The 17,630-nt window shown below is 40.4% G+C and overlaps 1 protein-coding gene across 10 annotated transcripts in view; it reads right to left on the minus strand.

Moving 5' to 3' along the window:
- CEP170 (centrosomal protein 170) overlaps positions 1-17,630 on the minus strand; it is a 124,607-nt gene that overhangs the window by 13,643 nt on the left and 93,334 nt on the right. For 5 of the 10 annotated variants that reach the window (XM_059412515.1, XM_059412513.1, XM_059412514.1 and 2 more), the window contains 3 exons: positions 13,438-15,270; positions 6,234-6,468; positions 1,625-1,802 (listed from right to left, as the gene is read on the minus strand). In XM_059412515.1, the coding sequence (XP_059268498.1) occupies positions 1,625-1,802; positions 6,234-6,468; positions 13,438-15,270 (2,246 nt within the window). The remainder of the gene's footprint in view (positions 1-1,624; positions 1,803-6,233; positions 6,469-13,437; positions 15,271-17,630) is intronic. The other 5 variants (XM_059412517.1, XM_059412512.1, XM_059412509.1 and 2 more) reach the window with 3 other exon arrangements.

Here is a 17,630-nt window from a genome sequence, read left to right on the forward strand (position 1 = left end):
TTTTTTTTCCTCCCCAAATCCAGGTGCCAAATTTCTTCACAGATATATAAATTGCAAATTCCAATTAAGTTTACAAAAGAAAAAAAATTTAAATCCACAAAATAAGTATATTTTGGTCTTAGGTAAGCTATAGAAATTACATATTCTAGTAAAAATGACATACTGCCACCTACAGTACATATTATACAAATACAATACAAAGTAACTCAGGTTTACTGAAGAAGGAATAAACTTTAGTACAATATTCAGAAATAAAACAAAAAGGAAAAATGAAAGTCTATTCAATGAAATGTCTGAATAATTTTACTGGATCTGAGTGAATATATAAGCATGTTAGGTACAATTTAGTTAGAGAGCTGAGAAAATAATATCTTATCATTTTAAATGTACCAGAAGAATTGTGTATGTCTTGCCACCAAGAAGATCTTTTGTTTTTCACCAATGAGGATGATTTTATATACATTTAAAATTGATCAATGTGGTAACAAAACTCTACACAGATTCATGAAAGCTCATTTACCAAATCAGACAACACATGAAGGGGAAAAAAAAAAAAACCAACAACAACAACAAAATGACCATTAAAGAACTAGATTATAAAAGGAATGTGACAAAAAGCAGAGGAAGAAAATATCATTAACACAGTTTATCAGAATCAAATTTGTCAAAAAGGCTAGCCATTTTGGGCTACTTTTGAGAATGTTACTTCATAAAATTAAGGAAGCTTATTAGAGGCTGGCATTTTTTTTTTTCTGTAAAAGGTTAGATAATAAATATTTTAGGCTTTGTGGCCAATATAGTGGTTGTCTAACTACTCATCTCTGACACTGTAGCACAAAACAGCCAGAAGACAGATACATAAAGAGTGAGGCTTTGTCCGAACAAAACTTTTAATTCATTCTCTCAAATGCCCATCTTTCACTTGCGCCGGTTCAAGAGAGCCAGCGTGGCAGAGTACCATTAACTTTATATGATCCAGCAAAGGTACCTTCTGGGGCCAGTTACATGATACTGGCCCCTGGAGCTGGAGAGCAGGAGCCCTGGTTTGGGAAGGACAACAGTCTACATATGCTGCCTTCCCTTCCAGAATTTACAAGAATGTTTCAAAACTCAATATACATGTATTTTGTCTGTGTGCATAAACACATATATTTCAATTTTCAAAGTATCTTTGAGTATATATGTGTCTTTTTAAACAGAATTATTTAAAGTAGTGGACACTGTAGCGTTTTCTCTTCCTTTGCTAGTAGGGATGTCTACTAGCTAACTGGGTATAAAGATACCTTTGTAACTCAAGTATTTTCATTGTCAAACTTTATAGAAACATTATACAATCGTTTATCAAGCTGTGATTTGCTTTTCGGATGCCATTTATATTCATATTTTAAAGTGAAACCATACACCAAGAATTGGCTGACAAAGTGCTTGTTTTAAACAATTTTACAACTTCATGTTAATAGTAGACCAAATGTTAGCCTTTGCTAGTTTTGTTACAAAAACAGAAAAAGAAATTTTTCAAACCAAAGTTGGAAGAAGCAGTGCTGCATGCAGACGGGGAGGGTGGATGAACTAAAATAAACGAAGCAAAAAGCTAAAAGCAAAAGAAATAAAGAAAAGAAAGAACCTTATGCATTTCTCCATGAAGATCTCCTACCTCTTCTCTAGTGTCTATGGCAGAGCCAGGGGTGGTGGCGGCAGTGCTTACTGTGGTACTGGGCGCAGTGCCCGACGACGTCACTGAGTCTATCTCTCCTGCTACATCGTTGATTTCCCGAGCAATGAGAGCAAGGTCTTGGCTGATCCTGGTGATGATTTTAGAAAAGAAGTTTAATCCCTTTTAAATAACAGCTCCAAAAACAATCATTTGAGAGAGAATCAGTTATGTCAGCTGTGTGTCTAATTAAAGATCTGAACCAAAAACTTAAGATTTCTTGGAAATCCTATGAACTATTTTGATACTAAAAGTCTTGAACTTCAACTCCCGAAGTTAGTAAAAGTAAGTTTTGCAAAACACCGTCACTTTGAAAAACATGTTAAACACCCAGACATAGTGATATATCTTTTTAAAATACAGCGTCAATGCTGATGACTAGTATTAACGGAGAACAACAGTGAGCAGAACCCAAGGAGTCACTGGCCCTGGAAAAGAGAGCAATTACAACTTCATTTTCACTAACCTTCAAATGAAGCTTAGCTTTTCTTTTGATTATAAATACGAGTAACAAACAATAGATGTATTAGTGATACTGGGTTTTTTTTTTTTTTTTTTTCACCAATAGGAGTCACATCATAGTTGCTATAGGTATCTCAAAACAATCAGACATTACTATTTCAAAATTCAACCTGCGGCAAGAATATTCCCGAACCATATATTACATTGTCACTTTAATAATGTTTTGGTAGGGGCGCCTGGGTGGCTCAGTGGGTTAAAGCCTCTGCCTTTGGCTCAGGTCATGATCCCGGGGTGCTGGGATTGAGCCCCACATCGGGCTCTCTGCTCAGCAGGGAGCCTGTTTCCTCCTCTCTCTCTCTCTCTGCCTGCCTCTCTGCCTACTTGTGATCTCTGTCTGTCAAATAGAGAAATAAAAATCTTTAAAAAAAAATAATGTTTTGGTAACATTACAAAGAAATGCGGTCATACTGAAATACAACTAAATATGTTATGCATTTAGAAACACTGTTCTGAGAGGAGCTCCAAAGCTTCCCCAGATGGCCAAAGAGGTCAGGAACCTGGATGCAGGACCTCTAGCTACGCACGGCATGTCACACCACACGTTAGTTCTCCCGAGAGCCACAGCGTTCTTGTGAGGTAGAACCTCTCTAACTGAACGTGAGTCAGGACACATTCCCAGAGAACACGAGTGGCCTGATCATGACAACACAACTTACAGATTGCTCAGGCAGGGCCAGATCCCGGGGTGGAGCTCATTTCCACAGAGCCATTTATTTGTGTTATCAGCCACATGGACTGAAGAACTAAATAAATATTATCGGTGATAAGCAAAAGACAAAATAGGATTTTTTTTCCTTTACTTTTTTTTTTTTTTTACGAGGTAGAAACTTAATGATCTACCACTGATACTCTTGCTTTCCTCAAAAAGATCTCAATTCAATGAGATCCGAAAGTTTCCTAAGTTAGGAACCCAATTTGGCTCCTTCCACATGGAAGGTTTTGGAATGGCAGAACATTCTTAAAGCAACATGTGAAAACTTCTGCAACTTTAAAATTGAAAGCAGGTACAAAGTAACATTTTTATTTTTTTTAACTTGGGCAAACACTGCCAGGGAAGGCAGTCACTGCATAACAATTTAGCTACAAATTTAAAAAGAGAAGCTAAAAGGAAGCTTGTGGCCTTGCAGACACAATCTGTGGTCAATTCCTTTATTTACCAATACAAAAAGGTAGGAAGAACACCAATAAATATGTTCTGATCACTCATAACTTAAGAATAAATGTAAAGAGCACATTATATTATATATAATTATGGAATGTGTAGAATAATAGAATGAAAACCACTACGTTATCAAGAACACCCCTAGAAAGAAGCTTTATACTCGTCAACTCACTCCATTCTCACAGCCCCGCTGCAGGAGAGGTAGTCATCATCTTGCTTTACATCTTGTTTTATAGATGAGGAAAATAAGGCTTAGGAGAGGTTATATAAGCTTTTTTTTTTTTTTTTTTTTTTTTTTTGGTTAAAATCACAAATAAGTGGTATTAACTAGATCACTTTTATTATGTCATGCTACATCTCACATTATCATTCCACATGTAATTTTTAAAAACTTGTTAACTGTTGATAGGATTCTTCTGGAAAGAGTTTAAAGTGTTATTTTAGATACTATATTCAATTCCTGCATTTCTGAAATAAATGAACTAGGGTGAAAAACAGAATAACCAAACTTAAAAGAGACACACACACAAAAAAATAGATAAGCATGCGCTTATCCAAAAATCCACTTTTGGTATTAAGTTTTTTTATGCAGACATTTGTACAATGAAGCTGCTGATATCTGCAGACAGCAGTGGGAGTTAATTAGAAAAAACAAGTCACATACACAGACAACAGCAGTCTCAACAGGTTATGTAGTAAAAACTAAACTACCACAAATAACTAATGTACACACGATGTAAACTGCTCAGTCAGTAAGCACCCCAAAGCCGCCTTCTAATTTGCAAGTTTGTTGTGTACCTGCCAGCTGTTTCTCTGGGTGCCAGTTCCTATCTTAAAGTTGACTCAATAATACAGACCATCAAATTGGCTTAAATCCACACTCCTTAGAAGTCTCAGCATCTACTAAAAATCAGCGTTAGGAATTCTAAAAAGCAAAATTATCAAGAAAACCAAAGTAAGGAATACCTTTCAAGTAGAAGGAACAGATTTATAATTCAACAGAGAGTGTGACTCTATTCATGTAGCTGTTAAATCTCAGCTTACTAACTCCGTCATGATGCTTCTAGATTACGCTCACTGGAATATTTTATAATCTCGTATCTGTGTACTTTTTTTTTTAAACTCTGAGCTTATAATCCTTGTTCTTATTCTCATTCTCTACCCCCACCAAATCTGCCGGAGGAGGACATTCTGAAATGATACAAACATTTTATTTGGATTTTTGCAATCCACCTGTTTTCCTTGCTTTCAGATATATGGCCGAAAAATACTCCTTAAAAAATTAAAATCCCAAAGGCAAGTTTTGTAAGCATGGTGCTGCTAACAAACTGGAGGGAAAAGGCATGAGGTCATTAGAGGTTAAATGGCCTGGCCACTCGGCAGTCCTGCTACGGATAACGAGACACAGGGACAGCGGTGATAGAACTCATGTGGTTGCATGACGGAACCAAGTGAGAATGTCACCTAGTGCTCCTGCGCACTGTCCCCTCTGCAGTATCTGCCTTCTGTGTGGGGGCAGGGAAGCGGGTTCGGCTCCAAAGAAGGGGTTCAGGTGTTCTGGTCTGAGGTCCAGAGCTTCAAGGGGGTGGCCCAGGAAGGGGAAGCAGACACACCCTCCAGTTCCCTCGGGTACTTCCTGAGCAGGTGCACTGAGACCTCTCCCCCACAGGAAACGATGCGAGGACAAGGCCTGCTGTTGCCTGCCATGCCCACAAGAATAAAAAATGGGTGGAAATTCTCTCACTGCAGGCATCCTGCGGGTTCATAAAAATTCATGGATCCTGAAGCACATATAGGCCTGTCCCCTAACTGGCTTGCAGGGCTTTGATAATTAGGCTCAAAAAAAGCTATTTATATGGCAAAATAAAATGTTTAAGCACCACATGCTGTTAAAGAATTATAAGCAACTGAAAACAATTATAAGTAAATGGTCATTAAAGACCAAAAAACATAAACTTCAAAGAAATGAGCCAGGAAAAAAACACAACTCACAGAAGTCAACGAAGGAAAAAAAAAAAGATAAACACCATTTAATTATGGTAAGAATTTATTATTTTTTTAAAGCATCTATGGACTTACTATATGTGATGTTCTTTAATAATGTTGCCAAATGTAAAACTTGAAGATCAGGGTCTTAAACTGAAGGCGGAAGTAACTATGGCATGTACATGGTGAAGATGTTTAGGTAACATATGGTATAAAACACTGCAGTAAAATTCAGTATCTTATAAACTTAACAAAACATATCTTAACTACAAGAGCATCTGTTTGAGCGCAGCCTCTCTTCAATGTTCAGTCATGACAAGGTAGTGATTAAAAATCGCATCTGCAGCATTAATTTTTATTATAACCTAAAAGTTACACAAAACAAAAATCAAAATAATAAAGGGCTGAATTAAATTGTGCCTAATGAACTCGTGAAAGTGAGAGTAAAAATCCACCTCCTCTAATTCTCCCCAAGAACACGAGCAATGGTTCTCCGTCAAGGACACTGCTATGCCCTCTCTGGAAGACAAAGGGAAAGTACTAGAAGGTTCAGCTGCACAATTCTTAATTGTGGAAGAATGGAGGTAGCCGACGCTACCTTTCAGAAACGGCATCTAGAAACAAGAAAGGGGGGCTGCAACCGAAATCAATTAGTTGTACAATATGGTAGTAGCACTGGCATTAAACACACAAACTGAGAGAAACTGGACGGAGAGCAGCTAAGTTCACAGCCACCTGCAGATCTCACTTCTTGGACTACTCGTACAAATCACATCAAAGCTGAAATCTGTTATCAGGTTGAAACGCTGACAAAACATTTCAATTTTTAAAGATGATCCATTAAAAACCAACCTCGCTATCTCTTCTCGATGAGCGGTCCAGTCTCGGATGTAATCTTCCTGTTCTTTGATCCGGTGCTTGAACGAAGAACTAGTAGGCATTGCTGACCCAGAGCTCTGCAACCGAGTAGTTTTCAGGGCTGGAGAAGTACGTAGACGAGTATGTTTAGGGGAATTACGGTTTGATCCAAATTCATCTTCTGAGGTGGAAGCATAATCAGTAGGAAAGCGCCTCCATCTTGAATTTACTAAATTAGTTTAATTATTAAAAAAAGAATTATTATGTTACCTTTTAAAGGAGATAAAAATCATGATTTCAAAAACACCATGAGACACACACAGCACAATTTTCAATAACTGACATACACATACCTAACAGAAATCATAATTCTACTACTTCTCAAAAATAGAAACAGTACATTTTGGTGAATTAAAAACAATGAGCAATTAAAAAACAATCGAAAGACCATGTTTTCCATAGTACGGTGAATAAAACATTCAGATGAAAAATTCACTAATGATAACTAAACAAGCTCTATTCATAAATGTTTAATTTGGTTACTTTTTTGTTGCAAATATTTCTCATTTGAGTGAAGATATGGATTTTTTTAAATGACAGTAACAGCAACAACAACAAAATAAAAATAAGGGAAAAGATGTCCTCATGCCACATAGACTTCCAACATGGAGATGGTAAAACCCTCTTTTCCCAACATACAAATGTGCATAATTCCTGCTGTGGAAATTATGCTTTTATGGCAGAAAAAAAAACATTACCTCTGTCATTCAACATCCTGTTATGCTATGATTGGAAAAAATCTTTTTACATGGTAAAAGCACAACAAAGCATCTTCAGTACAACTGTCTGCCGCTTTGACACTGAAAGCATACGGTGAAAACAGACGATGGCTTAAGACCCACAAGGAGCAAAGCTCTACGAGCTGGTCTCACAACCACTGACACTGAAGGCACAGGAGATACTGTGAATAGTCACATTAAAGAAAGCGACAATCACTTTCTTATTTAAGGTTAGTAAAGACATTCAAGAGACGGTGTTGCTGACACATCTGAAAAATCAGAAGACAAATTAATTTCACTACTACTGTTAATGGGAGAAGCAAACATACAAGTAATTTGTGAGGCACAGAATAGAGGCTGATTCACGGTAAATGTCACAAGGGCAGGAACCATGCCTGTTTGATCTGCTCCTGCCTACCCAGCCTTGGCAGAGCGTCTGTTTAATAACTCTTTTTGAACAAATGAATAGATAGATACTGACCATTTGCTTTTCTCAGATTAGGAAAAACCTACTGAAAAGCATGAGATGTTTTTGGTGGCTGAAGTGACAAAAACTTTGCACCTGCCAGAAGTTCCAACTGCTATTAATACTAGAAGAGTTTTCTTTGTCTTTCCCTGTGTCCCCCTCTCTCTCTTCCCCTCTTTTAAAACACAAACGGACCCTAGGCCGCATAGGTCGGTGGAGCCTAGAACTGCTTCATACTTCACTGGAATTTTATGCCTCTCCTATCTTTTCCTCCCCAAACCACAGTTTTGCCTCTGAGACTCTGGTTAGTCTCAGGTGGCCGTCAGATAAACTGATAAACACTGCCACCAGAATTGGCTGAGAAAACTATGATCGGGAACATGCCCTAAATCAGACCTACCCATATGCCCTGATTTGCACTCTCATCTGAAGCTTGTGGAGCTTGGAACAAGATTTATGGGTGTAAGAAGATGGAAGAAGCTTCCTGACTTTCTGGAAAAGTGTATGCAAATACGTATACAGAACTATAGGTAATCAATTATTCATAGCATCTTTTGAAGGCAGTAGTCAATATATTTTCTAGTTTTATCTTTGTAAGACAGTTCATTAATATAAAAATACTCTTACCACAGTGGAAAATTACTATTTTAGACATCTGAAAAATCTTATGAATTGAACTAACCCTAAGAATTGAAAACAATTTCAGAAAAAGTTTAGGAATAAGAGCAAAAAGGCTTTAGGAAAAATTAGAAATACTGCCATGTTTAGACTTTTTAATAAAGGCATTTCATTAAACATTAAATGTTTATTCATTTTGCTACCTCAGAATTATTATTCATAGAAAACAAGCTCACAAATAAATAAAAGATGATTCATTAGATTAAATTTCCCGATTTGTGTTTTGGAAACTATGGAAACCATACTCAAAACAACCGAAAGTTGTTTGGAGTGAAAACAAAACCAAAGACGAAGAGTTTTAATAAACTGCGGGAGATGTGCAAACATCGGTAGGCCTGGTGGAGCTGAGGCCAGCCACTTGGACGTCACTCAGAGAGCAGGCATCGATGGCCGCTTATCTCCCGAGTGGCCCAACACAGGAAAACAGGCCGAGAAACTGAAAAGCGATACTAGGCGTCAGGTGACAATAGGTAAGTAGAGCCACATTAAAACCAATTTTTCGTAGTTTGAGTTTCAACAACAGAAAATAATGATACGGACGGAAAAAAAAGAGAAAAATTCCTTTTTCAAGTGACGTTCATAAAGTTCCCACTTACTTTTACAAGTTTTTCTAGACGCCAGGACGATTGGTGAAGTTTATAATTATCTTTACAAAGGAAAGCAACCATAAGGATAAAGCATTGTTTAAAAACTGAAAGGTAACATTTTTAGGTTTGTTCCCTTAAATTGAGAGCAAAATGAGGGATAAAATAAGTAGGGGGATAGCTGAGAGATGAAATTCTCAAGTTAAGAGCTGTCTTTACCAATGGCACAGCAATCACACGGGGTGTGCCAGGAAGCAGCGCTCCCGTTCCGTCTGGATGCCACCGGCCTTGGAACAGCTGAAATGGGCGCGGACACCAGCGGAATGATCACTAACCCCAGGGAGAGGGACCAGGGTCTGGATTCCCCAAACCACTTCCTTCAGTACTTTTTTCTTTCTTAATCTTTCCTTCTACTACAATCTGTTAGTTGCTGCAGAGTACACTCCAAGTGAGCATGTTTTCAATTTTCCCTATTGCTTACTTGTTGCACAGAATTTTAGAATATTAAGACCTTAGACATTGGCATCAGTTCTTCAATCTATGGAGAGAAAAAGAGGCCCAGAAAGGTCTTGCCTTACCTAAATCAAGTTTAACCTAGGTCTACGGACTCCCAGAGTTCAAAGCTCTTTCTATGCTAATCCAAGGACCGCACAATTACTTATCAGAAAATCCTTATTTAAAAAAATTATTTTTATAATTCCAGTTAGGTTAATTCTTCTTTGAAAATAATCCTCAGTTTCTCACGGAATGAAGGTTTTTGTGATTTCTAACCATGAAGAGAATTTTGAATTTTACTCAAGAGGAAAATTCCTCTTGAATTTTACTCTGTTCAGGTAAAATCCTGCATAGAATTAAAGTTAATTTTATAGCATTAGGCTTATTTGATATATTATTGGTACTAGTAGTAAGACATTTCAGTTAAGTCATTAAATTGAAAATTTATGTCAAAGGTATTTGAAATGTCAATCCTTAGGGAGGCTTTCTTGGCTGGTAAGGTACTAGAGAGCACATAGAGTAAAATCAAAGTTCTAAGATCAGCTTAATTAATTTTATAGCTAATCTGAAAATTATCTTAGTTACATTAATTATAAAACTTATTTTAGTTGTAAATTACGCAATACCCCCTCTTACGGAAGTAAGAAACTACTCTATTTATTACGAAGATGTACTGTCAAGAAATTGAAAAAGGAAATTATTAGGGTTATTTATTTGTGAATGCTAATTTCTTCTACTGCTACCCAAAACTTTGTTGGCCTTAAAACACAGCCATATCTATAGATGTAACAGACACATTTCAGGAAACAAACACTACATTTTCACACTTTATATCAGAATACTTTGGTGGGAAACAAAACCACAAACACATTTTACATGTACATTTACAAGCAAGTAGCAATAAGGTCATTTGGGGAAAAAGATCTCTGACGATGTTCTGTATTGATCTCTGACCTGGAGGAAGAAATAACTGAAGCTATGAATGCCCAAGATCTGATTCCTACCATCTAGAAGACTTGAGATTTAGAATAAAAAGGAGAAAGCAGACAGTCTAAAAAATTTCTAAGGATGTTAACATGATATTTTTTAGAATGTGCACCTAAGACATAATGAAAACCAACTGCTTTATTTTGATAATTCAGCACACTTAGTTTTAAATGTAGCTTATCAAAATAAATCAGGATATTTTAACGTAACTTGGTATTGAAGGATCACTGGAGGCATGGCAGCGTGAGTGGGGAGAGGGAACTATACTCTCCTAAAAGCAAATTATATCAGAATGAAAGAGGCATAAATGTTCCTAAGTTTCTAAATGTTTCTAAGTCAGAGATCCCACTCTTCTATTTTTATCATATACATTTCTTCGAAAAACTTTCTTTAGACATGGCCTAAATTATGAAATTTGAAACATTACAGATTTACTGTTGCTTATGCCAATCTGGACATATCACAGGCTCTAGGTTCAAAGATCTCTAAGTCCTTTAAAGTTTACAGTTTGTACAACCCTGACCGGTATAGCTTTACATTCTTTTAAGTCATATATGTATTTTCAGATTTTATTTATTTATTCTGAGAGCCAGTGAGCGTGAGTGGAGAAATAGGGAGAGGTAGCGGGAGGAGCAGACTCCCCACTGAGCAGGACCTCTGACATGGGGCTCTCGATCCCTGAAGCCCAGGATCATGACCTGAGCAGAAGGCAGGAGCTTAATGTCCGAGCCACCCAGGTGCCTCTAAAATCATAATTCAAAAGCTAAAGCTAAGAATTTTTTTCTTCCATTCAATGTATTGTAATTATCTTAAGTAGAAATATCACAGCATCAAAGATACGCCAATTAGCAAATAGATAAAAAAAATTGTCTGCTTATTTATTTATTTTTATTGTGTACCCATATAACTATTTTAGTACATTACCAGTGACTATGAGAGCCCAGCTGTTATTCTTCTAGATGGATCAGAATACTATAAAAGGGCATCTTGAGAAAACTGAACATACAGTCCTGGATTTCGATATGGCTTCAAGAATTTAGTAAAACATCAGAATTATATATAGTGGACAATATACCAAATATATTTTAAGTTGTCCTTGTATACATGCCTGAAAAAAATCCGATAAATTCCAGCCATCCTCTGGAAGCTTGCAAGCAAGCAGATACAGACTTTCCGAGAGCCAGACCAGATGTGGCAGAAGCAGCAAGAGGCCGGGAATGAAAAGGCCTTGGGGCTTCTCACCCTGTCCTAGCCACCACGACAGGACCAGGGCAGGTCACTACTTCTTTTGGCCTGAGTTACCTAAACTGAATGACCCTTCCAGCTTTTCAATTTTATGGTTCTAATCACTTAATATGCTTCTGTTAAGTAGGAAGAAGGTCCACATCCCGTACCTCAGTGGACCCTAGGGAATTTCAATAAGCAAATCAAGGTACTTTTTGGATATAGGAGAGTGCGTGTTTATCAAGCTCTGGATTCAAAGCAGAAAACAAAACTTATCTTTAAAGACAACACAGCATCTTCCAGCGGTTTCTCGGACTTGCTTAAGTAGTCCTACTTGGGTTGCCTCTCATAGAAGCCCTTCGCGTTCAACACTGAGGACAAGCCCAGCGCGCTCGTGCGTTACGGACCAGACGCCCAGTACAGAAGGAACGCCCCATGCTACTTGGTGACATACGGCTTGCATTACAGCTTAGGTGAGACAGGAGGAAACTGTAACACTTCTATGTACAGGAGAGAGGAGGTGACCGAACAGGCCACGTGGTGGAAGAAATGCTACCACGGAACACACCATAGAATGCGGCACAAAGGGGATGTGAATTGAAGAGGTAGAGCCATAAGAAGACAGAAAACCAGCACTCGGTAAACATCAACCAACGGACAGCAGTCAGTTCCTGATGCCTGCGGTAACCGCACGAACTGGCAGGGAAAGCTGCCCGTGCAGAAGCCAGGGCCGGGGGCGGGGGGCACGGGGGAAATGCCAGCTCCTCTTTCGGAGTCAGGCTTCTATGTCACCTATCTTCCGCCCACATCCACTCCCACCACGGATCTGCCCATCACCACCACGGCCACTGACCCGAAGAGAGGGTGACGTGAGTGGAGGGGAGGCGGCAGTGAGCGTGGGGGGGGGGGGGACGAGGAAACAGAACACGAGGAGCAGCGTTAGGTTTGAGCCTGGAGGTTACGATGCCGCAGACATCAAACTCGGAGCCCGGGATTGCATACCAACCATCCCCCACTCTTCCCTCAAGCCTCTGGACTCACTTGGACACTTGCTAAGAGATCTCTAAGTCGCTGAGCAGCTGGCTGGGGGGGGGGGGGGGCTCTGCGGCCCCACCCAGGTGTGAGGCTGATTATGAAGTAAGAGCCCAGGCTCACAGGTACACACAGGGATCTGGGCGAGGACCCTGGTCACACACATACTCTCCCGCTACAGCTCCGAGGGGGAAGTACACCAGCTGACCAGCACCCCGGAGCCATTAAGATTCTGGCGGGGAGGAAGTACCTTCTGGAAGTGCATTCAACGACAGCTAAGGACTGGAGTTAAGGGACAGGAGAGTGCTTTATGAGATAGTTCTCATAGCCAGTTACATTTCTGTAGCCCGGTTAGACCCGTATGTGCCTAGGGCTCATCTCACAAATTCATCTTCTACCACCGAAATGAATTAAGAATTAGTTTTCACCTGCCCCAATTGTGAACAGAGTGAACTTTAAAAAAGTGTGAGACATTTCTGCATATATGGGGAAGCAAGTGTAAGGCAGATACTGTTTCACTGAGCTCTCAAGGAATAATAAAGGGTATCCTGCCCTTCTTCAGATTAAGGGTTCTGTACCAGGTGAGGATATTTAAAAATCAAACACTGCTTTCAGCAGGACAATGTTAATCCCTATTATTTACTACAGATATTGTTCCTCATCTAATTTGACACATGAATACAGATACTAAGGTTCCAAAATAGGTCCTCATTTTGAAATCACTATTTTGCTCCAGGGCATTCATTGGAAGTGTGGGTCAGTTCTGAATTTTCCATTTACTAATAAGCTAACTAAAATACTTTTTATAGGAGAAAATACCCTCTTATAGCACAACCTTTCTGTTGAATATTTTTAGAAGTCACACTAGACATCTAATTTTATTTTTAAAAAGGAGACCTAAAACATGAACGAAATATTATGCTAATATTGTAAAAAGTCTGGACCCAATTTACCTGAAGGAGAGCCATGTGCTGAGCTCATACTTTTGACCTTGGAGTCGGACAGTCGAGAGATACTGTTAGCTCTAATTCTAGGTGAGAATTTGTCTGAAGGTACTAATCTGGCCCCGCTTCGGATGACGGCTTCCGCAGTCCGAGAGGAGGCGCTACTTCTAGAGATGGTGGCCTCAGAGTCACTGCGGGCGGACAAGGAGCCAAGCCTCGTTCGCCGAGGCTGAGCCAGCAGATCAATCCTAGAGATGTTGCGCCTTCCCGTGGGCGGCTTCGACGTGGAGCTGGTTGTGGACACTTCAGAAGCAACCGAGGCCTTGTCGGCGTCAGCCAGCTCGCTATCGGACACTTCGCCGAGTCGGGCTCTGCGCAACAGGGAAGTCCTGGTGGGCCGTGGCCTGGGGAGGGTGGTTGACTTACTGGAGGATCCCGGCGCTATGGGAGAAGTCTTGGATTTCGTCACTTTACTTCCTTCCAGTTTGGAATGTGCATGCTCGTCCGTTGAGGTAAGTGGCGTCCTGGCGTGAGATTTACAAGAGTAAGTTTCCTGATCCGAGGACATGATGTCGGAGATGGCAGAATGAGGGACACTGGAGGTCTGGTCGTCGTCCGTCAGATCCACAGAAGGTTGTCTCATTCGTCCACTGGACTGTACAAATTTACGACCCTCTGCTCTTGAGCCCACATCTGATGAACGACTTTTGGTTTTCTTCTCGACTTTCTCCCTAGCACCTGAAGATGATGACTTTGTCACATCCTTCGAAGGAGAACCCGTGGAACACCTATCTTTGTAGAGACTCGTGAAACTCTTTCGCTTTTGGGTTGACTTTCTTTCGGTCTCGCCCGTGACCAGACTGATTGTACTTGCGGTGTCCACATCCGACTCTGGGGAGATCGAGTTGTCCCTGTTGTAACTGGGAGTGTCAGGGCCATCGTCAGTTTTATTATCTTCACGCAGTTTGGCTTCCAGAAAAGCCATCACTGCTTCTGTGTCTTTGAGAATAAGGGTGGTGTCCATACTAGAGTCTGTGTCCATCGAGTCGCTCCTGTCCCGTATTCTGCTGACAGCTGGCAGCGCCAGGGAAGGCGGTGTAGACGAAGTCTGCTTATTTATATGGGGAATAAGCTCTATGGGGATGTTGGGGCTAGGTTTTTCTATGGTGAAGCTTCCTTGCCGCACCAAGGACTTGGAGGATTCCTTCTTCTCTCCGCCCTTTGGAGTCTGACCTTTGAGAACGTCCTCAGCTTTTCTTCGCTTGCCCTCGTTTTGTGTCACCCTTTCTCCTTTGCTTGCAGAGTGTCCTGGGATTTTTTCTTGAGGTTGTGACTCCTGTTTGAAAGATTCCTCCCGGCACCTATCTGTCTGACCTGAAATGTTCTTGGAAGCGGACAACTTGGTAGGTGTCCACTGGACCTGGTCGTTTTGTTCTTGCTGCTGAATTTTAGCTAATGTCTGCTTTACCAAAGAAGTTTCCTTCTCGGTTTCGCTTTTGTCCTTCCCAGACAAGCTGCCCAAGTGAAGCAGGATTTTACCATCTCCGCCGGGTTTGGTGGTCTCCCCGTTCACAGCCCTGCTCATCTTACTCAGGGCTCTGTCGGCATCTTGTTTGTCCTTCTGGTAGGCCTGTGCTGGTGCTTCTTTCTCCTGGAGTTCTGTGTCCTGTTTTTCTCCGATCTCTGACCTCTGTGTCATACCCTTGGCTCTGGAGCTCTCAAGACACTTCTCTTCATTTGGAAGCTGGGGAAGGGTACGTCGCCTTCTCTCTCCCTGGCTAGCCAAGGAAGTGGCCGACCCTGTACTTCTCACTGAAATGCCAGACTCACTGATATCTGCATCTATAACACAAAACCACAAAGGAGACATTATGAGGGCAAAAAAAAGTACAAACAAAAAGAGTAACATGTTACGTTAGATTCTGCAGTGTCTGTTAAGAAACGGCTTTGTATAACAAGAAAACTTTGAATAAACACACCAGCATTGTGACAGAGTAGTTTCAAAAGCAAGTATGAGGCCACGATGTACAAATAAGCAGATTATTAATAGGGGGAGTGTTTTAGGAGATGAAAATTGGGGTCATCTGTTCTTAATCCTCCATCTGTTCCTTTTTCTCTCAATGTATTTTATGGCAGGGAAGGTCACTGTGTTCCTTCTTGCTTCTGTAAGGTCCGTGAAATTTTGCTGAAGAAAATTTTGCAGAATTGCACAGAGAATGCCTAATAAACACTTTCAATTACATAGTATAGAAGAATATTTCTAGGATGTCAGTGGCTTAAATGTCTGACTCTTGCTCTCAGCTCAGGTCTCGATCTCAGGGTCATGAGTTCAAGCCCGTGTTGAACTTAAAAAAGAAAGAGAAATATATCTAGTTTTTTTTTTTTTTAATATTTTATTTTTAAATCAGAGAGAGAGTGAGTACAAGCAGGCCAGTGGCAAGCAGAGGGAGAAGCAGGCTCCCGGCTGAGCAAGGAGGCCGATCTGGGACTTGATTCCAGGACCCTCGGATCATGACCTGAGCCAAAGACAGCCGCTTAACTGACTGAGCCACCCAGGCACCCCTCTATCTAGTTCTAGTTGTTTTTTTTTTTTTGTTTTTTTTTTTAAGATTTTATTTATTTATTTGACAGAGAGAAATCACAAGTAGGCAGAGAGGCAGGCAGAGAGAGAGAGGAGGAAGCAGGCTCCCTGCTGAGCAGAGAGCCCGATGCGGGACTCGATCCCAGGACCCTGAGATCATGACCTGAGCCGAAGGCAGCGGCTTAACCACTGAGCCACCCAGGCGCCCCTAGTTGTTTTTTTAAAATATCTTATTTATTTATTTGACAGAGACAGCAAGAGATGGATTATAAGCAGGGGGGAGTAGTAGAGGAAGAAGCAGGTCTCCCGCCAAGCAGGGAGCCCAACGTGGGGCTTGATCACAGGACCCTAGGATCATGAACTAGGCCACGCAGGTGCCTCTAGTTGAGTTTTTAATGAGCACTGTTAGCTATCTGAGAGAATTACAAGTTTGGATAACCTAAGTAAACAGAAAACGCACAACTTTAGAAGGTTTTCTAAATAAAAATTTAACACTGACTAAAATAATTAAAAAAAATTTTTAAAAGATTTTATTTATTAGAGAGACAAAAAGAGAGAGCATGAGAGGGGAGAGGGGCCGAGCTCAGAGCCCAGAGCCCAGAGCAGGGCTCCATCCCAGGACCCCGAGATCATGACTTAAGCCAAAATCAAGAGTCAGACATTTAACTGAATGAGCCATCCAGGTACCCCAAGAATTTAAAAAATTTTAAGTGTGAAACAAGAGAACAGGACTTATCATACTTTTACAAACTGAGGGATTTTAAAATTATGGTCTTCCAGTATATTAATGCCTCATATAGGAATACAAGGTCATTAGATACAAGTAGAAGACAATGAGAAAATATATGATTTGATGTTTCTATGTGAGAGAATTTGAGAATTCCTAAGGATTTTCCTGACTGCTATACCTGGAATGCATTTCTGAGATAAAGGAAATTAACATATAAAGCATTCTCATCTTTGGGGGTAAGTGGAGATAAGATGACCAAGACATAGTTTCTTTCCTTTTTTTTTTTTTAAAGATTTCATTTATTTATTTGACAGAGATCATAAGTAGGCAGAGAGGCAGGCAGAGAGAGAGGAGGAAGCAGGCTCCCTGCTGAGCAGAGAGCCAGATTCGGGGCTGGATCCTAGGACCCTGAGATCATGACCTGAGCCAAAGGCAGAGGCTTTAACCCACTGAGCCACCCAGGTGGCCAAGGCATAGTTTCTGTGAGTCTTTTATCACTTCATAATTCTGAAAGTTGAACATTTAAATTTCACAATAATATGATGGTTATGATGCAGGAAAACTGCCACTAAATTTCCTGATTCAACTTTAGCCATTAGTGACTTTACGGTGTCTCATCTCTGTAGTGCTGCCAGAAGCACCTAAAATGTACTCGCTGTTTTATCTTTTTGTATTTTTCTAGCACTGCTCACATTGTCCTGTTCCTAACATGCATGCGATGAATGTTTAACAAGAATATTTAGGATTCAGGGGTGCCTGGGTGGCTCAGTGGGTTAAGCCTCTGCCTTCGGCTCAGGACATGATCTCAGGGTCCTGGGATTGAGCCCCACATCAGACTCTCTGCTCAGCGGGGAGCCTGTTTCCTCCTCTCTCTGCCTGCCTCTCTGCCTA

Source organism: Mustela nigripes, chromosome 10 (assembly GCF_022355385.1).
Source record: "Mustela nigripes isolate SB6536 chromosome 10, MUSNIG.SB6536, whole genome shotgun sequence".
NCBI lineage: Eukaryota > Metazoa > Chordata > Mammalia > Carnivora > Mustelidae > Mustela > Mustela nigripes.